Source organism: Aedes albopictus, chromosome 3, assembly GCF_035046485.1.
Source record: "Aedes albopictus strain Foshan chromosome 3, AalbF5, whole genome shotgun sequence".
NCBI lineage: Eukaryota > Metazoa > Arthropoda > Insecta > Diptera > Culicidae > Aedes > Aedes albopictus.
This window is the reverse complement of record NC_085138.1, coordinates 403,003,656-403,031,621: the sequence shown is the minus strand read 5'-3', so window position 1 is coordinate 403,031,621 and position 27,966 is coordinate 403,003,656. Positions and strand designations below refer to the sequence as shown.

General features: G+C 40.5%; 1 protein-coding gene across 2 annotated transcripts; it reads left to right on the top strand.

The window, feature by feature from the left end:
• Window positions 1–189: 189 nt before the first annotated feature.
• Window positions 190–27,966, top strand: LOC109426473 (alpha/beta hydrolase domain-containing protein 17B). Of its 2 annotated transcripts, XM_029875510.2 has the most exons (5): window positions 190–1,042; window positions 19,830–20,204; window positions 20,266–20,687; window positions 21,194–21,817; window positions 26,475–27,966. In XM_029875510.2, the coding sequence occupies exons 1-3, from the start codon at window positions 768–770 to the stop codon at window positions 20,480–20,482; spliced, it is 867 nt and encodes a 288-aa protein (XP_029731370.1). In that variant the 5' UTR covers window positions 190–767; the 3' UTR covers window positions 20,483–20,687; window positions 21,194–21,817; window positions 26,475–27,966. The 2 variants fall into 2 exon arrangements, with proteins under 2 accessions (XP_029731370.1, XP_062712125.1); XM_062856141.1 differs by lacking the exons at window positions 190–1,042; window positions 19,830–20,204 and having other exon boundaries at window positions 20,430–20,687; window positions 21,194–27,966.

Here is a 27,966-nt window from a genome sequence, read left to right as displayed (position 1 = left end):
GATTTTAAATTGTTAACTTGTAAAATTGTACACAATAAGCATATGGTTCACTGCACGAATTTATGCTGGCCTGCTTACTTATTTCGGCGGGCTGAAAACGAATTATAACGTCTTCGTTGAGACCGAACTGTACACTTCATCATCATCATCGTCATTAGCGCCAGTCAGCCATCAGCCATCAGCCAGCCAGTTTTAGTTCCGTCAGCAGACGAAAGGAAGAGATTCACAGTGTTGAATGTGTGGCGCTTTTCTGGTGAGGAAAAACTCGATTTTTTGTGTAAAATTGTCGCCCAAAGTGTGAAATTTTGTGTCTCAACAGCGTTACCGTGTGGAGGAATGTGTTTTTCGTGTTGCAGCAGTAAAATTTAGGCCAGCGAAGTGTGAAAAGAAGATTTTTCGCTGCACGGTCTGGTTGAGTTGTTTCGTCGTCTAGTGAAGTGCTGGATAAAAAAAAAGTGCTAAAGAAGCTGTGGCTTCTGCTTCATTTTGAAAAAGGGTTTCCACGGCGAAAAAATCGCTTCCATATCGTGTAGCTAGTTGTATTGTGTGGATCGTGCTTGGTGCCAGGTGAATCAATCAATTCGTTCAAACTGGAACGGAACAAAAGAACGTCGACCACCAGCAGCAAGGACGCCCGAAAACATCACGGTTCCGTGGGGACGATTTCTGCTGGATCAGCGGACGGTGGTGGTGGGGGAGGAGGAGTCGCCGACGTCGGGAGTTTAACGACAACAGCAGCGACGGAAGCAGTCGAAAGCAAAAAGAAGATGAACGGGCTCAGCTTTAGCGAATTGTGTTGTTTATTCTGCTGTCCGCCCTGTCCGGGCCGGATCGCGTCCAAGTTAGCCTTTCTGCCCCCGGAACCGAGCTACGATCTGAAGGCGGACGATGCCGCCAATAGTAAATTTACGCTGAACCTGCTGGATCGGGCCGACTGGCAGTATGGCGACCGGGAGAAGGAGTGCTTCGAGGCGTTCTTTGCTCGGTCCTCGCGGGGAAACCGGATCGCCTGCCTGTTCGTCAAATGCAGCACCAATGCAAGGTAAGAGCTTTGTGAGCAATCGGAAGTGAAACTCATCCTTCTGCAGTGTTTCCACGTTAATGGTTTTGTCTGACTGTTTCCGAATTATTGTGTCTAATGGAATGGGACAATCGGAATGTTTCATCTTTCGGGCTGATAAGGAGCCCATGCAGAGCTCGTGTCGTGCTGGCAAGATTATGCAGCGTTGTGGCTGCTGTTGATGCGCAACGAAACTGCGACAACGACGACGACGACTAGTCTGACAAATATTATTGTTTACTCTCAGCTCCGTAGTTGCTAATTAAGCAAGAAATAGTTTGGTGGGGCAGTTTCCTTTGTGGCAGGCCTTTTGATACGCTTTTGTTGATGTGTGTAGGTGCAATATTTTACCGAGTTGTTTTGAGGAAATATTACAAAAAAAGTGGAAAACGTAGCATACAGCTGAGTTTGTTACTACGTACTGCCACCTATATTATGTCAATCACATTTTCTAGGCTCTTTTGCATCCGAGTAAATTGATGCTTAGGGGTGAGTTAAAAACAGTAATTTGCCTTTTGAAACTTGTTATTTTACTGAATTTTGTTGTTTTTTAATTTGTCTGTTTTATTGCGTTTACAAATTTAAAATGTGACACGTATTTTCTCCTCAAATTTTTGCTTCCTCGACCTAATTTGAATTTTCTATACTGGCAGGCTATCATATAAATAAATTAACAAATTATTAAACTAACGAAAAAAACTGGCTAAAATACAGTCGTGAAATCGCTGTGGACAAGACATAGAATAGACGAACGGTGTAGTACCTAGATTTCTAAAATTCAATGGTATTCCATCAGATCAAAGCTTTTTTGATCCCATTTCAAGATCCAAGTATCAGTTGACAGCCTACACTCGTAGCCTTCAGACGTTTTCATCAGAACTCCCGTGCTATTAATTCGGTGAAATGAGTGGTTTTAGAAAAAACACACTAATTGTTGATTTTAGTGTTGTTCCCGGGCGACCCGATGTTCGCAAAGTCGAACACTTTCTAGAAAGTGAACTGCAGTTAAATCTTTCTGATGTGAAAAGTATCCAGTTGCACAACACGCGCAACTGTGTATATATTGAAATGGTGAACCACGATACGGCGCTGCGCTATGAAAAAGCGCACAACATCAAGCGGGCCTTTGTCTGGAAAGACAAACCGTTTAAAATCCCGGTATATGTGGACAGCGAGGCAGTGACTGTTCGTGTGCATGACCTGCCCCCTTCTGTCCCCCATACCACTGTTGCTAACTTCATGAAGAAGTACGGAGATGTTTTTTCCATCCAAACGGAACGATGGAAGAATTATTTTGTCGGCATACCGAACGGGGTTCGAGTACTATTGATGCGGATCAAACACCCGATCCCTTCATATCTCACGATAGCCGACGAGGTCTGCTATGTGGAGCACATGCACCAAATTAGAACCTGCAGGTGGTGCTCCAGGCCGGTTCATCCCAAGCAGAGATATTTGGAAGCGACCGCACCACAACCCGAAACAAGCACAACAGCAGCAGCAGCAACAGCTCAATCAAGCGAGCAAATATTCTCCGACGCCGATTTCCCACCGATGAGCAGTAGTCAATCGACCCCATCCTCCCCTGGAGTAGGTGAAACGTTCATCGAAATAGTGGCGAGAAGTAAGCGTGCGCTTATCGAGCAAGAACAAAAAACAATTGTGCCTGCAAACCAAGCCGATCAAGTAGACCAACAGAGCACGAATGAAGACAACGACGACGACGAGGACGACGACGGACACGACAGCTCATCTTCACCATATGAGACCAATGACGGAACCAACAAACGGCGGCTGTCAACCAAGCGCGCAAAGGATAAGAAGAAGTTATGCGGTACTCAGGAATTACAGAGTGGCTGTGATTTTATTAGTTTATCTTTTAAAAATTAAAATGGTTCTATTGGCCTCGTAAAGCCTTCGGGTGTCTAGGCCTTTCAAATAAAGAAATTGATAAAAAAAAAAAAAAGATCCAAGTAAGTGTGCAAAATTTGGGCACGATCGGTTATGTCTACGTTTTGCGCATCGCGTTTGAAGTTTGTATGGTGTTTTCCATGAGAAAGCACATTTTTTTTGCATTGCTCTCACAACAAGCTCGAATTTTTCTAAAACCATGTAACCGATAAAGTGAAAACATAGCCTAGGATGTCCTGAAAAACTTTGTCGAAGACCGCGAAATGATCTGATGCTTATGAAAAAAGTTATAGCGTTGGCATTGCTTGGCAAAACAGCATGATTTTGTTGCTATTGTTATTCCTTTACATGTTAAAACATAAACACATGCATGCGGTTCGTTGGTTATAACTATTTTCACAAGCATCGGATCGCTTTGCGGGTTTCTACAAAGTTTTTCAGAACATCCTAGGCTATTATTTTACAGTATCGGTTAAAACGTTTGAGACAAACTTTTTCAACTTCTGACAAAAATGCAAAAAAGTATGTTTTCCCATACAAAATCCCAAACAAATTTCAATTGCAATGCGCAAAGTGTAGACGCAACCGATCGTGCTCAAATTTTGCACAGATACTCAGGACCCGATATTCAACACACACCTCGTTGTTTCCACTTTTGGTGAATTGGGACAAAGTTGCCCTTGCCCCAAGTGGATTTTTTTCCACGATATTCCCTTCTCGGGAAGAGTGGACATCTGAATATCTGGAGAGAAGTATTTCAGACGGCATCGTATGTTACATTGATGGCTCCCTTCTCGGACTGCAATCAGCACTTAAGCAACACGTAATTGGCAAAGTAATATACTTCTGTTCAGATAGCCTGGCTGCTATTAAAGCACTTGCTTCGGCCAACTCCAGGTCGAAGATAGTTATCGCTTGTTGAACTCAAGTCGAGGGGCTAAATTCAGCAAACGCTGTTCATTTTGTATGGTAGCTGGTCATTCTTCCATCGCTGGAAATGAATTCGCTGATGAGTTAGCTCGCACTGGACATTAGAATAACCAGCCACAGAAATCCAATGTCGCGACTGTTCGTGTGACTAACATCTAGTTAGCCTCGCCCTTACAGCGTCGGTAGCGATACTATAAGGGTCAAATAAATTTTGTTTACCAAAACAAAAGGTCCTCTACAAGATGAGAACTTAAACATAATCAATTATTACAACTAAAGTTATTAAAATAATTAAATAGGCAAACCGGTAAAAAGCGCCATTGGCGTTCTAGTGTATTTCTATTCACTGGACCATCACATGACTTCATTGGCCCTGAATTAGCTATACAGGTATCGAAGTGTTGGGTTAAGCTTTAGATTGATAACTGGGCTGTTTGTTACTCAACACAAACAATACTGGCATAGTTTGGAGTCATTTGTCAAACAAGATTGTACTGCATACTAAGCCATCTGCAAGGGTTGCGAAGTACATATCTTACAAATCTGTCAAAGCAGAATTGCAGTCTGCTGGTCAAAGCATTGATTGGCCACTGCCGACTTAGCTATCACATGGTGAATATTCAGCAACGTGATTTATTTGTATGTGATAGCTGTGAAGTTCCATAATCGGAACTTCGTATCATTTGATATGTAACTATCCAGTTTTTGCGCAACTGCGTTTCCGAGTACTCGGTTGCAAAAGGTACATGGATGTTATTAGCTGAGAGAGAGGAGACAGCTGGCTTCGATTGCGTGCTACTTAATGTCAAGGAGGACCTGTCACAAACTGTCACGGCGAACCGAGCTGAAAATCGCACATTGATGGTGTGGAGTGGCCACCATATCCAAAATATCTTATTAAAATTTCGCTCCGTTTGTTGAAATTAAAGAAGATGAAATGATGATGGTCAGTTTTCCTCAACCAGCGCAAAGAATCCATTTATTTTCCATGCTTTGTCGCAGCTAACTCAATATGCAAAACAGTTTTGACCAATAAGAAATTTTTCAAACCATTGTGCGTCGCACAAAATTGTAAAAAGAAGTAAGAAGAAGAAATGTAAACATCGGCGCTGTCAGTGAGCTGTCTCCTCTCTCTCTCTCAGGTTGTTAGTATTCAATCTACGAAGTATACCGTAACTACGCTAACGCTAACGCTAACTGCGTTTCCGAGTACTCGGTTAACACTTATGAAGTGAAACTTACTTCAGAAACCAGAATCTTCAGAATGTTCTGTTGTTCTCAATCCGATGTGGTAGAAACTATAGGCTCTCTTTACGCTTTATGCATCGCAGTACTCTTTTCAGGGCGCTGTTTAAACCCATTTGTGGTACGCTAATGTGTTAGTCCCCCTTCTTCACTTACCGATCAGGCTAAGGCCGGGGTGGCCTCTGTTGTACATAGTAGCCGTCTCCATTCCACTCGGTCCATGACTGTTTGTCTCCAGTTCCGCACTCTGCGTAGGGTCCGCAGATCGTCCTCCACTTGGTCGACCCACCTAGCTCGCTGCGCTCCACGTCTTCTTGTACCGGTCTGATGACTCTCGAGAACCATTTTAGTCGGGTTGCTATCCGACATTCTGATGACGTGACCCGCCCGTTCGAAAACTCCAAGGGCGCGTTGGTCCTCTGCACGTAGGGTCCATGTTTCGTGTCCATAGAGGACGGCCGGTTCAATCAGCGTTTTGTAGATAATTAACTTCATGTTACGGCGAATTTTATTCGATCGTAGAGTTCTGCGGAGTCCAAAGTAAGCACGGTTTCCTGCCACAATGCGCCTCTGAATTTCTCTGCTGGTGTCGTTGTCGGCGGTCACCAGTGAGCCCAAGTACACGAATACTTAAACCGCCTAGATATCATCACCGTCGTGATAAGTTCGGGGTAGCGGGCGCGGTGATTCCTCCCTGGAGCCCTTTGCCATCATGTACTTTGTCTTCGACACATTAATGACTAATCCGATTCGCCTAGCTTCACTTTTTAGTTGCATATACGTTTCCGCCATCATCTCAAATTTTCGAGCCATAATATCAATATCATCAGCGAAACCAAGCAGCTGAACGGACTTCGTGAAAATGGTTCGAGGCTGCAAAACGGTGAGTCAATAAGGAGAGCGTCTAACATAGCTCTGGTCCTCACAAGTTCCTACCTCATGCTTCCACGGGTCAAGAGATGACAAAGACCGCCAGCTAAGAGTTGTGTGCTTAGCTGGTAGTGCAACCTGGGCACTGTTGTCCTTTGACTTCATCTAGATTGAGGAGGTACGACCCGAGCGTCTGTTCTGGCATCCAGCGGCTGAATAAGAAACGCTGCACCACGCCCAGCTAGGTCCAAGGTGGTAGCCCCATCAGCGTGGTCGTCCCAGCCCAAGTAACATTTTGATGACCAATTAGTCTTGAAGAGGTTTTGAGAACCGCCATATAACATAATACTTTATGATGGTTCTAAGAATCTCTTCTAGTTTATTTGACTAAATAATGTTACTTGGGAGGGTTGGTTGGGACATTAAACTGAACTGGCACGATGGCCCTCCGGCGAGACAGGAGTGTTGGCGTAGGCCCAATAAGCCACCCATAAAAATCCCCATTGCGAATAACATACGAGAAAATACGACTCGATACAATCGGCAAAGACCCACGCGACAAAATAAGGACTACGATTGGAAACTTGGAACATTGAATTGCAAGTCACTAGGTTTCGCAGGATGTGACAGTGTCCTCTTCTAAGGTAACGATATTTCCCCCACTTGTCCACAGTGGTTGAAATTGCGAAAAAACACATTCGTGGTCAGTTTTCAACACACAATTTAAGCATCAAAGAGGCAAGGAACTAGCAACCAGTTGGCCTGTATAAGATAGCAATTTTATTCAACTTTCCATCATGCTTTGACCTTTTTGGGTCTTTTTGCAACTTTCCTTGAGAAAAAAATATTATTTTTCATAGGAAAATCAAAAAAAAAATCACATAAAAAATAAGAATATGGCAACACTGTACTCTGAAAAAAAAGATGCACAACAACATGCTGAAAAAGTCTTCAGAACATTAGAAGCCAGGAAAACCTCATCCAATAAATGTATAAAACAAAAATGTCTTGTATTATTTTTTGTATGATGGTCCAATAAGATTTCCCAAAACAAGGTTTTTTGCAGGTCTTGCTTTGGTGTCTATGAATCGATTGACCTGAAATTCGAGCAATTCCATGTTCAGCGTATTTCTATTGGTTCCATTAAAAAAAAATAACAATTGAACACCCACCATAACTCAAGAACAAAACTAATGATCGTTTATACTCGGATTGCTAAATACCATACTGTGCGAATTTGGGTTCAGTATCGAAATTCTGGCCGGATCTGGTAAGTTTCAGTGTTGCGACGTCTGAATATTTGCAGCAACGGCCTTTTTTCTGCTGGAATCTCACATTAAAACATTATTGATGCCTTCTTATCGGGGTACTTATTGACAAACATAATAATGCCACTAGTCGGAAAGTTCAAGTGCCATTTGACTGATGGCCTCACCGATGAATTGCCAAACTATGTCACGTTACGCGTTGATAAGCTGCCCAGAACAAGCATTCTCAAACGAGTCATTAAACACACTGTCGAGGTTGTCATTTTATGGAACCAGACCAACGGAACACTTCAAGTTAAGGTTCTCATACGATCCAAAATGTTTGGAATGTCAAACAAACTTTCTTCTTATTCTTGGTGTAACGTCCCAACTGAGGCTAAGGCTAATAAATTAAGAAACGTAATTGTTTGTTGGTATCTAGGCGCATGGGAATACTTGGCTGGTTTAAGAACAAGCTATTTGGAGTACATAGCTCCAATTTTCTCGAGCACAAATCTAGAGAACCGTCAAACGTATGTGGCTGAAAATGTAACTTAATGCTTACTTCCGCACAGTAAACATTAAGTTACATCTTCAGAAAGAAAATGTGAACTGTGTACTTGAAGGAACCCAAACAGTCAGCATTTTCTCCTAAAAGAATTGGGCAACCGTATAGGTGGAAGGGGAACTCCACCGCTGAACCGAGTTTTGTTTGCTCTGAACGTCCAAAGCATACACGGTTGTCCGATAACAATCGCGCTCATTAATTACACCGAATTCAGGTTCATACCTACGACGTATAGGCAAAAGTCTGTATCAGCACGCCGGTGATTCAGTGTAAACGGGGCGGCGAATCATTTTTTTTTTTTTTTTTATTTGAGATAATGACTCATGTTAACACGACAAGCCCATCAATAGCCTGATAAAGAGAGCCTCCTGTACAAAAGTACCTACTGCGAAAGTTACGGTTTTTAGGCATGCTACGTATCAAGGGATAATCACAACGCACTTGTTTGGCTGATACAGGGTGTTTTGAAGGAAATACAGGAAACTGTAAATTTAATGCTGTGTCAAGAATTCAATCTCTGTTTCTCTAATTTTTTTTAATTTTTGAAATTATTTCAAATGCAATTGGTGATTTATTTCACAGATGATTCAAATTATACACTACAATTATTAAAATAGTTTGTGAAATGGGTCCACCAAGCGCGACTATCATAATTTAAGATTTAAATTTGATTGCCAAATAGTTACCTTCTTTTGTTTTTAACTTTTGAAATGCTACTTATTAAATTCAACATTTACAGAATTTTCAAGCATGCTCTTGTATGATTATCCAAACAAATTGCTCTTCTTTCAGTCACATCCTGTGTGCGTTCGTACTGCGTTATGTATAATAACCTGTCGGCGCACTCGTGATCATCTAGTATTAGGCCTTTTACATGATCATCTGGTTCATTGACCATGCTGTACGCAAATTTTCAATGTACATGATAGCTGGAACGGTGGTTGTTCAATTGCATTCGTTATCGCTGTTGGATTCCGTGTATATGACTCAGTTTTATCGACAATCGGAAGGGATAAGTAAAATCGATCAATATCGTCGTCACAAATAGCAAAACAAGCCGATACAGCATTTTATTGACTACTACAATCTGCTTGCAAAACCTCAGAAAGATGACTTGTCATGATAAGCTGGTATAGTTCAACCAACTCCTTCACATCAGCACAAGTGGATCAGACTATCATGGTGGTGATAGAACTTTTTATATTCTACTTCCGCTGTGTGCCCCCATTCGTTGTTCTGAAAATGAAAACATGTAGCAAACCTTCATGAACGTTGCATACAGACACATAACCACGTAACTAGCTCTCAATACGGTTTTTGTGAATTGTCACGCTTTTTGTTTGTCTACATTGCTTCCACCATCGCACAACCACGGAGGGAGGAGGGTTTTGCTCTCAGCAGGTGCTCCAATTTTTGTGCGCATTCCCTGCACAACTGTTTTAAGTGGTGGCGGAGATGAATAGATAAAAATCCGCTCGATGTCTCCCCTTGCACTCCAATCGGTTGGGATGGGGTAGCTGACTAGACGACAGAATCCGACAGTGCCGTATTGAAGTTTTTGTAATAAGCGTTAAGCCTTTGTAAAACTGACCAGTAGGACAGATCGGTGAAGTACTAGATTTGTAGTAATGAGCTGAATTTTAGTATGGTAGACATTAGACAAGCTAATTTGTTGCAAAAATTCAAGGATTTACACTTGTTGAACAGGTAGATTTGATGTTAGGGAAACGCAATTGCATTATACGAATGAAATCGCGACCTAAATCCACTCCTTTGCATCATGGCTTCCTCGACACCTGTGGGATGATAGAGTGCAACCGTCTACCCATCTCTCTATCTCTCCATATCTAGATTGAGTTTAAATAAGGGCGAAAGTAACATGAGAGAGTTCTCTTCATCGACTCTCTCTTCTTCAAATTAAAGTGACAAGATGCAAGTATTGTTGAACTTTTTGGTCATAAATCGCTAGGTTGCGATGCAATCTAGCGTCTAAGTGTAAAAAAGTTCGATTGCATTTGCATCTTGTCACTTTAATTTGCAGAAGAGAAAGTCGATGAAGAGAACTCTCTCATGTTACTTTCGCCCTTATTTAAACTCAATCTAGAATATGTGTTCCCAGTAGATCAAGGTCTCCTGACGGGCCAATGCAGAAAAAATCGTCGAAGGCGATTTGACGCTCGTAAATGTCGCTTTCGCTAGCGCCCTCCTTATTCCAGAGAGTCCGCATGCTCATTGCCAGGAATCGAGCAATGTGAAGGGACCCAAACTATGGAGATTATGTATGAACGTTTGGACAAATCACTCAAGGCTTGGCGTATTCCATTCAAGAAGTACGCTGAATGCTTCATTAGTTTCATTGATTGATCAGCCAGAGAGCTCAGACTGTCGGTAAAAAATAAGTAGTGGTCAGGTGGAAGAGTGCTAATGTGCTCAGACTCCGCAAAGCGGTCTGTCAGAGGCTGTACTCCAGCAAGTACCTCTAAACTCATTGTGTGAGTCGAGTTCATGCAACCTAACGCGATCTGAAGGCAACGGTACTGAAGCCGTTAAAGCTTCAGCAAATCAATGTGTTTTCGCTGCGGATTGAAAACAAAAGCTACCGTATTCTAAAACGGAAATATCATATCATCTGTGCAAAATTTAAACTCGATCGGAGAAACTATCTTTTAGCGCTAGCCGTTTTAAGTTTTCATACGATTTACTATGGGGAAAATCACTTTTTCAAAGAAAAATCGCCACAGGTTGCCCCTTAACCCTTAAAAATATATCGATGAATGATTTCTGTTTGAAATTTTACGAGGAGCAAACTCTCTGAAGACCGCAAAGCGATGTAAGGCATGTGGAAAAAGTTATTGACTGAAAACCGAATGGTATGACAATGCTGTTTAAAATGTAAGTAATAACAATAAATAATAAAATCTCGTCATTTTATCGATCGGGTAAAGCTTGATAACTTTTTCCACGAATGTCGCATCGCTTTGCGGTCTTCGATGGTCTGATTCCTCGTGGAGTTATCTACAGAAATCATTCAACGACTTATTTTTAGGGATCAGTGGGTGACCTCAAGCGATTTTTCTTTGAAGAAGTACCGTGCGAGCACCATATTATAGACAGCTCCATATTCTGAACAGTTGACTAACGCAAAATAGATTTTCCTTTTATGAAGCATATATTGCATCGAGAGTTGAGGTGTCAATTTTATTAAGCCCCTCTATTATCAAATCGTTACAAAACATATCGTTTTTGACTGAACTTCGAACGTAGAGAATGTGTTTGTACTTTTTTTTTATTCCTTGTTGGGTATATAAGTCACTGCGACCTGTTTTTAGATCTATTGTGACAAATGCCCCAGTTTTGTTTAGCTATGTCAAGTTGACGTATCACCATTGGAGTTAGCAATAATCAAACCTTGACTGTAAGCATGATCCCAACACGGTGCCACAGTTCGGATGAACTGTACTACCGCATTGGCGTTTGTTCTCCAGACATCAAGGGGTTCTATCAGCCCCTTGTCGAAGAACCTAATTCTTTTAGCTGCAATTGCCGGGCAACGGCACAACAAATGCTCCGAGTCTTCTGTATCTATGCCGCAAAAGCGACATACATCATCTTGAAGTTTTCCAATTAGCTTCAGATGATACCGGCTCGGACAATGACCTGTTAGAAGGCCAGTAAAAGAACTAAGATCTTTTTTAGAAAGTTCTAGAATTTTACGAGTACTTGAAACGTCCGGCTTTATGAAACGTTTCGACTGCCTCGCAATAGTGGTGTTTTCCCAGTTGGATTTTATTTTCTCATGTTCTTCTCCATTGTTTTTCTCCATTCTGAGAAAACAACCAGACACACCACAAAATGGTTCAGGCCCTATGAATTGATGAGACGATCCAAGTCTTGCTAACATATCGGCTTGTTCATTTCCTTCAATTCCACAGTGCCCTGGAACCCAAAATAACTTCACCTGATTACGGCAAGCTAACTGTTGAAGTGACTGAATACACTCCCATACAAGTTTAGAAGAGCATGTTGCTGATTTCAAAGCATTTAGAGCTGCTTGGCTATCAGACATCATGCAAATTGTTGAATGTCTGTAGTTTCTGCGTAAGCAAATATTACTGCATTCCAAAATCGCCTGGACTTCAGCTTGAAAAACTGTAGGCCACTTGCCCATAGGAATTGATATGTTAATCCCGGGGCCAGTCACGCCTGCCCCTACTTGATCGTTCAATTTTGAACCATCAGTGTAAAATACGATTGATCCTGGGTGTAGTTCTGGGCCACCATTTGTCCACAGATTTCGCCCTGGATTAATCACTTCAAAAGAGCGTTCAAAATTGTATCTTTTGCTCATCCAATCACTATTATTTACGACGAGAGAGCCGATACTAATTGTTTTCAGAATACTAAGATGCCCTCTCAGGTCACCATCAAAGAGTTGCGTAGCTCTTTTGAGCTTCAATGCACTCTTTGCAGCTTCTGATTGAACAAATTGATGCAGCGGAAGTAGGTGAAGTAAAGTGTCAAGCGCTTTAGACGGTGTACTTCGCATTGCACCAGTAATTGAAAGAGTAGCTAATCTTTGAAGTTTTTCTAGTTTCTTCTGTGCTAACCTTTCATTTGTTTTAGGCCACCAGACCAGTGACGCATAGGTAACTCTGGGTCTCACAATTGCCGAATAAATCCAGTGGATCATTTTCGGTTTCAATCCCCACTTTTTACCAAAAGTTTTTTTACTGATCCATAGAGCACTTGTAGCTTTACCAACTACATGCTCAAGATGTAAATTCCAATTTAGTTTGCTGTCAAGATAAACTCCAAGATACTTGACGGTATTTGAAAGTTCCAAAAGAGTTCCTTTCAGTTTTAAGTTAGTAATTGCTATTTTTCTCCATCGTGTAAATGGTACGATCGTGGTTTTAGAAGGATTTATGTTCAATCCTTCCTTATCGCACCACGAGGAGACTAAATTTAAGGCAGTTTGCATTCTGTTAGTGATAACATTGTCATATTTACCACGAACTACTATGACTATGTCATCAGCGAAGCCAATTATTTCGAAGCCCTGTGCTTAGTGCTTCCAGTTTTTTTAGAAGATCATCAACTATCAAAGACCACAATAGAGGTGATAGTACGCCTCCTTGTGGGCACCCTTTTACTGCTCTAACGGTAATAAATGAATTGCCAAGGTTAGATGATATCTCTCTTTTTGATAACATTTCTCCAATCCAATCAACAATGCATCTATCAAAACCACGTCTTGACATAGCATTCCTCATTGAATCGTAAGATGTGTTATCGAACGCTCCTTCAATATCAAGAAACGTAGCAAGTGAAATCTCCTTTGCTTCAAAGGATCTTTCCAATTTTGTAACCAGCTTATGAAGTGCTGTTACCGAAGATTTGCCCTCTTGATATGCAAATTGATTTTGGCTCAATCGTCATATTTAGATTTGATATACTCGCCTAGTATTTTTTCCATTATTTTCAACATAATGGACGATAAACTTATGGGTCTGAAGGATTTTGGTGATGATTTATCCTTCTTATTTGCCTTTGGGATAAAAGTGACTCGCACTTCTCTCCAAGCTGTAGGGATATGGCTTAGTGATAAGCTTAATCGGAACAACTTGGTTAAAATAGGTGCTAAGATTTCTTTGCCCTTCTGGAGTAGTACAGGAAAAATTCCATCCCTACCCGGCGCTTTGAAGGGTTCAAAGGAATCAATTGCCCATTTAACCTTTTGTTCAGTAATAATTTGATCGCCCAGAATGCATGCATCACTCCTGGTGCCTTCTAACACAGTTGATTCATCATCTTCATGAATATATCTCCTGGTTTCATTGGCCTCAGTTTGCGATACAGATGTATTCTGGTCTTCAGTGAAAGCAACAATGGAACACGGAAAGTGTGTTTTCATCATTGTTTCTAAGATTTCTTCGGAGCTCTTTGTAAAAGAACCATCTTCTTTTTTTAGAGTTCCAAGACCTATAGAATGATCTTTAGCGAGGACTTTTTGCAATCTAGCAACAATCGGAGTACTTTCAATGTTTTCACATGTGTGCCTCCAATTTATCCTCTTCGATCTTCGAATTTCTCTGTTATAAATTGTGAGGGACTCTTTGTATTGTTCCCACTGTTGTGTTCTTTTAGCCCGGTTAAATAACTTCCGGGTTTTCTGTCGCAGTTTTTGCAAGTTACTATTCCACCAAGGAACATCTCTATTTGAAGAGCGTTTCTTTGGTGCACAACTGTCATGAAAAGCCTGTTTAATTATGCTCGAAAGTGTCGAAGCGCTTTCTTCAAGCCCATGACGAGAATTTTGAATGGCATTTAAGTTATCCATTCCCGATAAAAGTTTTGAGGTGTACATATCCCAGTTAGTCTTCCTGGGATTTCTAGTAGTTTCTATGAGTTGACAGCCAGCCTCATATTCAAACAGTATATGCTTGTGATCAGATAAAGAAATTTCATCTGACACATGCCAATTTTTGATTTTTTCCGAGAGTGTAGGGCTACACAATGTCAAATCCAAAACTTCCTGCCTAATAGCATTTGTAAAGGTAGGTTTATCGCCTCTGTTACATAAATCGATTTCATTTCTTGAAATGAAATCTAAGAGGTGTTCTCCCCTACTATTAATGTCTGTGCTAGCCCATATCGTATGATGAGCATTTGCATCACAACCAATGATGAAAGCTTTATTTAGCTTTCTGCAATAAGAGATAAAAGCTGCTACTTCTGGTGGGGGTACATCATCCACATCTCCCGGAAAGTATGCCGAAGCTACACAAATTTCCGTTTTCCCGTGGATTGTTGGTACTTCCATCATAATTGCAACAATGTCACGATTAATAAATTGTGTAATTGGAACTGCATTCACAGTCCCATTCACTAAAATTGCAGATCTTGGTGGTAAAGTGCCCTACTTTATATATTAATTTGGAGGAATCTGTATGGATTCCCATTATCCTACAATTGTTCGTCCATGGTTCCTGGATAAAAGCTATATCCAGTTTACTCTCAGCAAATCTTTTGCAAAGTACAGCTGTTGCTCCCTTTGCGTGATGAAGATTTACTTGGATGAACCGTAAAATTTTTAGTTTGCATTTTGATCGTTAGGATCCAATAATTGTTGATTTTTACACGTTAGATCAACAGAACTTGTAGTCTGGCCAAGCATAATAGGGTTCTCTGTCCTCTTAACTCCACTCAATCCTAGGATTTTTACGTACTGATCAATGATCATCACGATATCACGCCAGCAATATTGTGAGTGTTTGCATCTCACTTGCCCATAATAGACTCACTTCACAGTTCGCAAGCCAAAACAAAGGAGTATTTGAATGCATCCAAATATAACCGTTTGCAATTAATTTGCGATCCGGTGGTTTTTTGATGCCCAAGTTGCCGTATAGGCTGTAGATTGTGGATGTCGGCTATTCTTTTCACATACGCATATGCGAACGACACTAGCCATCACCACACATTTGATTTTTAAGCACTTTTTGTTCCCTCTATTTTGGAGGGGAACCGAACTTGCATGCGAGATCTCATTCATGCCTTCGTCCTACGTACAAAAATGTAATTCTTGGCACTCGTAAACTACGTGCACTAATCACTCGCGAATTATAAAATCACTTTTCTCTGCTAATTTTATAATTTAATCGAGCCGATACAAACCGCACTTTTGTACTTAGCAGCAGTGTTGCCGACTTTGTACTTAGTACATAACACTATGTGTTCAGAATTAGGACCACGGCTTCTTATGGTGTCCATAATTAGGAACACGTCGTCCACCAACAAAAATATGTCTAGATCAAAGACTGGAACATATTATGAGATTTAATTTATTTTATACATTTAGCTAGACAACAAACACACTTGATGGTAATGTAAAGCATTATATCTAGCAACAAGAACTTCCATTTATTTTAGTGTTTGTTGTGAGATTCCCTTAACCGTTCAGAATATGGGTACCGCACGGTAAGTTTTCCCCATAGTAAATCGTATGAAAAACTAAGAATGGCAGGCGCTAAAATATAGTTTCTTTGATCGATCTGAAATTTTGCACAGTTGATATGGGACCAAAATGGAACTCTAAAAGTGTACAGCAGTTGGAGTTTTTCCATTTTTTATATTTTCCCATATAAACCGTGTACCGTAAAATGGGGTGTTAAAGGACGGACATTTTTTTCTTCCCCATTAATTCATGGGTTCTACTTCTTAAAACTTTCAGGAAAAGCAGTCCGATCATTATCTTGCTGCCGCTACGCATATAGATTACAAAATTTGATGATTTTTTGGAGAAATTGAAGATATTTAACAAAATGTGAGATTTTTTGGAAAAATATCAAAATGGGGTGTTAAGGAATTTAAGGGAGTGCATGTAAAAGTTCGCATATTTCAAAGAAAGATAAAAATTGATTAATTGTTAACAGTGACTGTAATATTTATTGAACATCACCGAAAAAGATTATCATAGTCCTGAAGGTGCAGGGACAGTTTCATTCATCTACCTTTGTATATGAAGCTTTTTTGTTAAAGCCTCGAAATCTGAAAAAATACCGTCAATTGTAACTGAGTGGTTTCAATTTTTAAGAAACACATTATTCACAGTTACTATTAAGAGTAACCAAATTGAATAGTTCAGGCTGACCAACAGGTTGTAAAGTAAGGATGTGTATTTACAGTTTTTTGTTCACTTAAAAACTCATTGATATTGAAATGTTTTATATGCAAGCATCATTAGATGGCCTAGGGTGTAAACTGTGTATTCAATGTTGATATTTCTACTCTGGAGCATCGCTGATAGGTCGTATTTTAGATTCTGAGATATTTTAGCAGCGACTCATGGCTTCATAAATACTTTCTTTTGCAAGAGTTAGTGGCAGTCGGTTTACATAATATATGGAACAAGTGAGCATATTCCACATTTTCAAAAAGCTGTCACGTTTTTGCGCCAATCATTAATAATATTTGAATAATAAAACAGACGGAAAACCTATTTTAAAGAATACGCCTTCATTAAAACATAACAAAACACCTAAAGAACACACTTCTGTAAAGAGGGGACTACTGCGGCATTGAGTAATAAATATTTGACCAATTTTCTAATTATATGTATCAATCTAACACTTGTTTCTTAAGATCTATATTGTATTAGTTGAATTTATCATCCATAAACTGTTGGGATTTCTATGACCCAAAATGAAATCCGTAATACGTCATTCAGAGTAGTAACAGCTATACAATGAATCAATCGCCTTAAAACTTCATGATACAAATAAAAAAGTTATATGAGAAATTTTATCCCCTAACACCCCACCAGTTTATGAAACTAGACTTTTTTCACAAAAAATGTCGGTGTTTGAAAACCACCTTAGTTACATTAAATATTTTACCCTAGTTTCGTTTGAAATGAGTTGTAGAACACCTTACGATTACTCACATATTTTTCCTAATAATATTTCCTGCAAGGTCATAATGTTTCAATGGTAGCGAAATTGATAAAAAGCAATGCCATTCAGTTTTTGATGTCTAGTGTCCAGTCAAAGTCGTATTTTAATGAGTGGTGATCTTTATAGTATGCCTTTATTTCCAACACACATTTGAAGCGAATTTGGAAATTGTAAATCAATTTTTATACGGTTTATCGATTTTTCAAAGTAGTATGTGAAGACGAATCCCTTAACACCCCATGAGTTCTTAACACCCCATTTTACGGTACCAGGCTAATACCCAGCTTGAAAGCCCAAATTTACCTGTAGTGGCCGTTGCAGATCGACTGTTGTTGATCCCGTTACAAAAACAACGTAGTCATCCGCAAGTTGTCTTAACGTGCAAGTTTCCGTGAGACAATCATTTATGTCGCTGGGGTCACCCCCATGGACCAATTCGTGGAACTGTCAAGTCGCCATGAGCAAAATTTATCTACTTCTCAAACAGCAAATTATACAAAAAGTTGTTCAAAATTAGTGAAAGGCCACTTTCGTGTAGTTTATCAGAAAGGGCATCGACACAAACTAATTCAAAAGCCCCCTCAACATTCAAAAACACTGAGCCCATTTGCTGCTTTTGAGAAAAAGCAAGTTGAATTCTGAAGAAATCATCGCAAGTCAGTCCTTCATTCATATGTCTCTACGGAAACCAAACTGTGTATCTGACAACATGCCATACGATTCAACCCATTTGTCCAGTAGAAAGACTTCCGTATGCAAGACTTTTGGATTACAATCACCCTTACTGCCCTCCAATCATCCGGGAAAATATTGTTCTCCAGGAAACGATTGAATAAGTTCAACAAGCGCCTCTTTGTCATGTGTGCAAGTGAGAATTCAGCCATCGCATACGGCCTATCCATGTCGTCCCTTCCCTATCTTCGGAAACGTCACAAATTATTCGCCCCACGTGTACGGAATCTGGACAACCTTTTTTGCGAACTTGAGGATCCACCGAGGAAGATCTTTCTTGATTCTTGTCAACCGACGACGCGTTACGCATTCTTCTCTCGATGTTCCAAAGAGTTCTCATCGCAGTCTCGTACAACAAACCCTCGACGTACCAACGCCAGCTCTTGAATATTTGATGGTTAAAAAATATAGTTCCTTGAACCTTCAAATAACTGGGGAAAAGAAAGTACCGATGTGCTCCTGCATCTGGGGATATCCGGGTACTCGTACAAGATTCTCGGAAGTTACTTCCAGAATAAAATCTAGTTTACTACATAATTGTGGGTCTGCAGTGCTTCCATAATATAACCTTCAGGAATCTTCTAGAACTCCCGAAGCACAGACAAACAGACGCAACACGCTTCAAAACTCTTCAATTCAAATTTCATTTGATTTCCGCGATCCTTCCACCAGAGGCGCTAGTGTTTGATCGCTTTGACGTTTGCCAGTGTAGATGTTGCTGAATGATGCAAACGAAAATTACAGGCGATTTGTGTAGTAGTGTGCGTGTTAGACAAACGTTAAATCGAAATCCATCGTGGCCGACAGTGTCTCGCACGGTTCTACCAACAGGTGGCAGTGTGCTCATGAAAAAGACACACCGAGCAAAAGTTTTTGATGAATTTCCTCTAAGAGTTACGTCTGTTTGTCTGTCCCTGAAGGTTATGTGAAAGCACATCATGGGTCGGTGTTATGAAATGGCATTTGCGACGAGGTATCGATCTTAACAGACGAAAGCTTCGGAGGTTAGCTCTCACGGCCTCTTCTGACTCCGCACACTGGGGCAGAACGCAGTTTTGGACAGACAAAACCTCTAGTGCTCTGGATATCCATCCTAGAGGTTTGGTGTCTTCAGAGAAGTGTCTTGTAAGAGTTTGCACTAAAATCTGGTTACATGATATTTGATCATCAAGACAAGTTGCAACTGAAGAAGAAAATTTTCTTCTGCAAAGTTGTCCATTCTGCTTTTTTGACATTTCTTCCGAAGACACTTATACTGTAAAATGCACAAGAATATGGACATTTCACATCCAGAAAAGTGTGAGAGCTGATTTCGTGAATGTGTAGTTCTTACACATTTTTTGTGTGGTCTGAAAATCATGTACTTATGAGTAGGTTCTACACATTTAGTGCTGAGCGGGTCTAGTGTACAAATGTTTGATGTATTTGCTTCAACCCATTCAAAGTCTAAAATGAGATGGAACATTTCGTCTGGGATTTCAATCCATCCAGTGTTGCTCGTACAAGTTTAATATGTTTCGCCGGAAAACCATGTCAACTTTTTCAGCTAGGACTTGTCCCACTTTTGAGTTGAGACTGTGTAGAAAGTCATATAGTTTACCGATTTCTGCAGCCATTTTAACATGCAAATTATTGTTTGAAAACCCGAAGGAAAAGAAAAATGTTGTCCCAAACTTTTGCACAATTGTGTACATTTCTCTTCTCAGTCATGCACCTGACGATGACGATGAAAGCAAACTGCCGATGGTAGTGCCAACCGAAACCAATTTGTCTCATACGTTCTGTTTTTGTGCCCGTTTTCTCCCCTGCAGATTCACATTGCTGTTCTCGCACGGCAACGCGGTGGATTTGGGTCAGATGACGAGCTTCTTCATCGGACTAGGCCAACGGATAAATTGCAATATCTTCAGCTATGACTACTCAGGATACGGTATGAGTACCGGTAAACCGACGGAGAAGAATCTGTACGCCGACATCGATGCGGCGTGGCACGCGTTACGGACGCGGTATGGAATCAGCCCGGAGAATATCATATTGTACGGACAGAGTATAGGTACGGTACCAACGGTGGATCTGGCCAGTCGGTACGAGGTTGGCGCTGTCATTCTACACTCACCATTGATGTCCGGTATGCGGGTAGCATTCCCAGCGACGAAAAGGACCTGGTTCTTCGATGCTTTCCCAAGGTAAGTGGGGACGATTTGGGAAGAATCCGTGACAGTTGATTCATTTCTCTTTTACTTGCAGTATCGATAAAGTACCCAAAGTGACCTCGCCGGTGCTGGTGATACATGGCACCGAGGACGAGGTGATCGACTTCTCGCACGGAATGACCATCTACGAGAAGTGTCCCCGAGCGGTGGAGCCCCTGTGGGTCGAAGGGGCCGGTCACAACGACGTAGAAATGTACAGCCAATACCTGGAGCGACTGAAGCAGTTCGTCTCGGTGGAACTGGTCAACTGACAAAAGTTGAACAAAGGCGGTGGTGGTGGTGGTGGTGGCAGTGGAAGTGGCGATGACAGAGGAGGAGGAGAAAAAAGTGGCCGGAAGAAGCGAAAAGCAGATAAGGATAAGCGCAGCAGCAAAGACACGCCGGATGGGAGCGGTGGCGAAATGGCAATTGACGATGTACCGGAGGAAGATGAGATCGAGGACGATCTTAATACAGGTGAGGGTGGTGTGATTGATAACAAACATTAAAAAATAGGAACCTAAATTATGTTTAACGATACGCGTCAATAAAAATTTTAGAACTGCTGGGGTAATTTCTAGCTATCTGAGTGGGCTTCGTGGCCGTGCGGCTAGCGGCGGCAGTCGTTTAGGCGTATCGTAAGCCTCGGAGTGTGGGTTCGATTCCCGCTCCAGTCGGTGGAAACTTTTCGTCAAACGAAAAATTCATCACTGGGCCACTGGGTGTCCTGTGTGTGTTGTCCGTTGTCTAGTGTAAGTAATGTGTGCAGTCTGTGCAGCCTCTGGCTGAAGACGGTGTGAATTGTCTTTTAAAAAAGACTGATAAAGCCATAAAATGATTCAATCCTATCTATAGCATGTGTTTATTAATTGAACATCGGCTCATAGGCTTAACAATGCAGATATGGTTTTATACACAGCATCCCTGGAAATAACTTACTTAAACAATTCTTACAATATCTCCTCCTATTTACCTTCTTTCAGACGACGAGATACTGAACGCATCAATAACTATCAGCTCGAATTCGAATGTGTCGACAACGGAGAAGCTTCTCTAGCATCAGGGGTCGGACGCTGGTAGCGTCGATCATTTGGCTGCCAGCGTCCCGATGCCACCCACCGCCGCCGACGTTCCCGCTGCCACCGCATTCAAGCTGCCCCATGAAAATAGCAATAGCCACACCAACAGTCTCAACAATAGCAAACGAAGCAACAACTCCGCTCGCAGCAGCGGAAACACCAAAGCCACGGTCCACATCAACGGGATCGCGGTCGATCACTTCCAGCAGAACTCGGATGTCGACGAGGACCGGAGCTCATTGGCAGCGGCGTCCTGTCCGAATAACGACATCCACGGGTTTATTTCTTATTCCAGCGACAGCAGCATGATTGAACTTAACCTGAAGTTCAAGAAGTGTGCCTGCAATGAAAACATCATTAATATATCCAAAGAAAATCTTCAGCAACAACGGACAGAACAACGAAACTCGGAATCGTCGTTGGCCATCGCTACCAGCATGTCTTCTGCCGGGGGGCTGCTGAGTGAGTCCACGGCGGGAATCGAGGGGGCTTCCGCTACTGCCGCCGCCACGTCGTTCAACAAAGAAGGTAAAAGTAAGAAATTACTACAGTTAAACAAAGACAATTTAAATAGTTTAGTAAATAAACTGAACGATACGAATAGCTCATCCTCATCGTGTACAAAGTGTAGATTATCGTTAGATATAAACAATATTTTAAATCAAATAGTAGGCGATGGAAAGCTCAAATCCGCAGCCCAGGCTAATGCTAATGCAAAAGAACAAACGCCAACTGAGATCGCAATAGGCAATGCCGCCGGCGGTTCGGCGGAAAAACAGTGCAATCGAACCCTGAAGGTAGTGAATAAGCTCGGTAGTCCTTCCAACAAGGCTGCCAGTTGGTCCCCTTTGCTTCCTTCTCCTTGTTCCCATTCCCCTTCTCCCAGCGTTTCCACCGATGACCCGAATCGGCTTCAGAGGCGACACAGTGAAACCGTTGAACGACGCTCAATCGGTATACAACACGGATTGAAGTCCGGCTACCGCAAGAAGCATCAGCTTCGGAAGGGTAAAACACAAGTAGAGGAAATTATCGTCATTTCCGACGAGTTCCGAAGACAATCACTATCGGACCAGAAGGTCAGAATCCAGAAATCCAAAAAGTACTCCCTTTCGATGGAGAGCATCGACAAACAAGTGGACGAACAATCGGGTAAGATTGGAGGTGGGGTATTCGAGTGTCTCCACCTGGAAAACGACACCCTGACAGTAGTGGTCGATTCCAGCGCCGCAACGAATGGCCACAAGAAGTCCAACAAGTCTAAATCCAAATCCGTTGACGACATTTCCCTCAGTTCCAATCACAACGAGGAAGAATTCCCTCCAACCGGCGCGCTCTCCAACGCAGCCAACAGCGTTGAGCTGGTGTTCATCTCCGATGAATTTGTCCAACGCAAAACCCGCACCAGCTCTGACGTCATAATCGTCGATGCGAACAAAAAGAGTCTCAAACGGCGCAAGTCCACAACCAGCAAAAACGTGATCATCATAACCGATGACTACAAACAGAAATCGTCCACCGCCCGGAGCGATGTCCGGATTGTCAAAAGCAATTCGCTCAAATCCAAAGACCCGCGCCGCAAAACGACCATTTCCAATTCGAACAGTTTTCTCACCTACGAGGAACCGTTCTCGCCGGAAACGCTGGAGAACAAAGACATCGGAACGATGTTTGCCGAAGCGAGCGCGGCAGCTGCCTCCAAGTAGGACGATCGTAGTAGCACCAATTAGCCACCTAGTACCGAACCACGTCCCCACTCTTTTTCAGCTTAAGAATTTTAAGAATTTGGCACAACATTTCTAACGCTGAACGCACAGAACACGACACAACTAGAACCAGTCTGAATGGGTAGTCGTTTGCATCGTGGAAAACATGCACGGATTTTTTATGTAATTTATGTGTTCGTTCTTTATCTTGTTGCTTTATGAGCGTATGTTGTACCTTTAGAGACAGTTTTTTTATTGCTGTTTGTTTATTTCTGTAACTGTGTTTCTTATTGTATAAGTGTTTTTAACTCGTGGATGTTGCTTTTTTTTAATCAGTGATGAAAGTTCATTGAACTAAACAAGAACTGGTATTTGTATTGCCGTATTGCGTTATTGAGTTGGTGACCATTTGCTGTCTGGGCCGAGTCTGTCTGGAAGACCTTTAGAGAAATTTCTTCTTTGTCAGAATTTGATAAATCCGTAAAAACTGAAATTGTGATTTTACAGCTAAAAATTCCTCCAGAAATTTCTCTAAAAGTTTCGTCTGACAAAATTCTACAAACTCTTTTTTACCTTGTATTTGCCAAATTTAGGATTTCGTTCAATTTGCTGGATATGTTATTAGATATTTGTACCTGGAATTATTTTTGGAAACCTAGGAAAATCAAGAAATTTTGTAATTGTTAACAGATAGGCACTCTGGAAATTCTTTCATAAGTTCTGCAATATGTACCTCTAAGGCCTGAATTAATTTCTCCTGCAAATTTCTGTCAGAAATGCCACCATTTACCTATACTCTAAAGAATTTCCCAGTACATTAGCAAGTTTTTCGCAGGCAAGCCGTAATAAAATACATTTTTTCGTATTTTTAAATATTTTTTTTAATATTTGGAAGAATGCTGTAAGAAATTCCATCAGGATTTTTCTCTGCTTTAGAACTTCTTTAGAAATTCCTCTTGGAATAAAAGATTTCCCACAGGAATCCTTCTGTATTTTCCATGCCGTTTTCCTTGGTATTTCTTTTTTTTATTTCTTTTGAAGATTCCTCCGGATCCCCATTGGCATTTTTCCAAGATTCGGATCCTTTTCTGGATTCTTGCTTGAAATTTTTCCGAGATTCCTTTATTTTTGTCGATTTCTGCTGAAGGTTTTCACGGGGATCATACAAAAAAAAAATCCAAAGGGTTTTTCGGTATTGCTTCCAAAGTTTCTCCTGCGTTTTGCCCAAACAAAATTTCACGGGATTTCTTTCATGATTATTTACGAGATCTCCACAAGAGTTACTCTCATTGCAGATGTTTTCACAGAATTTCTCCTAAAGTTTATCTCGGGATTCCTCTTGCAGATTTCTCGCGATTGTTTAAGTATTTCTCATGAAGTCTACTGGAGATGTCAGTAGATCTTCCCGGGATTTTTTCCAGAGTTTCTGCAGAAGTTATTTCTAGGATTTCTACTAGAGCTTTCTTAAGGAGTTTTCCTGCGGGAGCTCTTGCCGGGAGTACACCCCAAGTTTCTCCTGCAATTTCTTCAAGAAATTTCAATGAGCTTTCTTCTAAGTTTCGCCCTGTATTTCTACAGGAGTTTCAGCTGGAATACTTCTTAAAAGTTCTTACGAAATTTCTTTGAAAGTTTCATCTGAAATTTCTCTCGGAGTTTGTCCCGGTGCTTCTTTCAGAGCTCTTTCCGTGATTTCTTTCAGAGCTTTTTCTCGGCTTTTCCTCATATTATTCCCTGAGATTTTCTTGAAATCCTTACCGAAAATCGTTCCAAAACTCTGGATGCTTATTTTTGGGATTTCTTTAATAGCTGCTCAAGGAGTTCTTGCAGAGATTTTTCAAGGAGTTTTTCTCGGAATGCCTTCTGGGATAAATTTCTAAATTTCTTGTAAGATATTCCCGGAGAAATATCCGAATAAATCCTAAGAAAAACTGAGAAAACTCGGATCGTGGGAGAAATTTCGGGCAAAATCTCGCGTGAATATCCAAGAAAAACATCGGAATCTTTAGAAAAATCCCTGGAAGAACTTCTGCAAGAACCTCGTAAATATTCTGAGAGAAACTGTTGGAAAGCTATACCGGAAAACTACTTAGAGATATTCCTTAAAGGATTTTGGATAAGTTTTGAAACGATCGGCGGGATGAATCCAGCGAGAAACTTGAGAAAACCTCTGAAAAAATCACGGGAGGTACCCCAGCAGAGACCTCGAGAAAAACTTCTGCAGAAATTCTGAGAGAAACTTTGGATGAAATCCCAAGATCAATTCTCAGAAATCCCAAAAGAAGACCAAAACATCTCTTGGGAAGTTGTTCATCGGAGTAGTCAAAATAATCAATCGGTATCACCAGTTTTACTTAAAATTGTTGAAATACTATCGTAATTTCAAGTTTTCCATTGGATTTGGAATTACGGATTGGATTTCCTGAAAGTTTTTTTTCTGATTTTCTTGACATTTCTTATAAAACAAATTTCGATGGCATTGTCGAATCAATTTCTTGCAATCAACCCAATAGAATTCTGAGAAAAATGTAGATATATTCCAAAGCCGATCTTTGTTTTATTTTCAAAGCAAAACTACTTGGAAGAATTCAGCTATTTGGAGGGATTTCTTGGAGGAAAGCTTGCGCATTTTACTTCCTCAAAATTTTTGAGGATATTTTTGTATAATTTTCGAAAAATATATATATTTAACTAAATTTTTGAGGTATTTTTTAATTTTTAATGGATTAAAATTCTCCCTTGGAAAAACCTAGCAAACCTAGGGAATTTTATTTTGTCTTTTGAGTAGACACCTTGAATTTCAAATTTATTTTCATGGACAAAAGTCTATCAGGGGGAGGGGGGTATGAGCTGGTCAAAATTTGGTCTACGTGGTTTGTGAACAGACCCATAATAAGTTTTTAGTAATAGTAATGTTAATTGTTATAATCGATTTGCCAGTAAATGGTCACTTTGTCAAGCAGCTTCACATCGAGTTATCTCTTCAAAAACAATGTCCGTGCTTGTTGAACTTCAACTTAAACTCATTGCTTAAAAGTAATAATTCGTATTAAGGCAAGTAGGGTATTATTTAATATTCCTTACTAAACTGCGATTGAGGTTAAGTTCAAACTGAAATGCGACTGATTTAGCTGCAAACAATGCCCATAAGCAAATCAACGTTTATTAGCAAGCTGATATTTTACAAATTTCTAGAAAATTTAGACCAAACCAATTCTCGGTCAAACAATGGGACGTATGCACCCTCGAAAGCACAAATCTAAAACAGAAGTAGCAGTTAACACATAAATCACACATCAGCACCTGAAGACAAGACTAAAAACTAATCGCAAAGTAATTAGCAGCAACAATGGCTTTTGCACGTTACCCCAGAAAAATATGAACCTTTAACACCACACATACCCACTCTCTCACATCATCAATCCTTAACCCAAGTTCTGCCAAATCTGACACCATTGTTGTTTTCTCCACCTCTATTGCAGATCTGATCTGAATTCACCTTATTGCCGTCCCATGTAGCACAAACAAACAAGTAAAAAAGAACTAAAATTACAAGCATATAACTGTTGTAAGACAGCAGACTCACACTTAACTGCTAGAGTAGCCACGTAACTGGTAACGAGAGAATATTTGTACAATATTCGTACTCCTCCTCACCGGATGCTTCCTACTAAAATATTTACTAGAAAAATAAAACATTTGAGAGCACTGTGGAAGCGGAATTCACCACCCAGATTCCCTATTTTTACAGCCGTAGTTTACCGTAGCGATCGTGTGGCCGCTTCCCACCGTTTAGATGATTTTGCATTCCTTTTCTAGTAATGACGTGATCGTAGCTTTTCCACTTAGGAAAATGACCCTTGCAAATCTAAGAAAAAATCCTGCATTTATTTGTCGTGTGCACATGAGATAATATGGGTACATACATACTATTATCCCTCAGTTCCTGTGCAATTCCATTATGTAACTATCTACATCTTCCTTTCGCGCTAACGCAAACGCAAAAGTCTTCTAAGAAAAATTCTGAAACAGAAAGCAAATCATACCGATGGAACCGTTTTTTGCTGCAAGTAGTTTTACAAGATCGAATACAGATAAAAACAACACTCAACAGTAGATGAGGAAGTAAATCTAACGAACACACTCGTACAACCAAGGACTGCATAAAGAAGTAATCTAATCAAACTTAATAAAATGTGACTGTACTGTAACAAGTAGGAGAAGAACGATAGAACGATCACCTTTTTGTCCCGTTTTTTCCGATCTTCGAATCTATTATACATACCCCGTGTTAGACGAATCTTTAGCGACTGAAAGGGACAGGAATAAAAAGTCTGTCATCGTATCTTGGTATAATAGGAAAATTGTATGGGAAAAATAAAGCAAATCTACTAGTGTAGAATCTAAAGCAAACAGAAAATAATTCTACGACTAAGGTGTTTTATATATAGGCGGAAAATGACTTCATCAAATTATTCCTGTGAAACTTGTTCAATAAATAAACCGACCACACAGACTATCACACAAGCTACCCATTTTTTTGCAATTCTTCGCAAACCTCGAACATTTCTTTTCTTTTTTAGCATATTTTTTTTCGGAAGTGTGAGAGTAACTGGAGTGCGTTTAAACGAGAATTCCCTGTATTTGTTTCGTCAAATCTCTACATGGTGAATGAATATTGCCCCCTTTAGAAGTACGAGTCCGTATGTGTGGTGTAAAAATATTGTCAACAGTGTAATACAATACTAGCGATTTATTATGATTGTGAGCATTGCAAACGCAATGCGTTTTTTACCCAATTATTAGTCCAAGTGAGAAGAAATTCGAAACATGAATATTATTATAATTATTTAAATGGTATAAACATAGTATATATTAGTTGTCAGTTGTCATAAAATTATACAAAAAAAGTGAAAGAAGTAAATATGAAAAAAAAGAAATTATATAAACCCAACTGTTATAAGTCAAACCCAA

Bases quoted from the DNA above. Each gene is read 5' to 3' on its own strand.
- LOC109426473 (XM_062856141.1), top strand. From the start codon at position 21,319: ATGCCACCCACCGCCGCCGACGTTCCCGCTGCCACCGCATTCAAGCTG.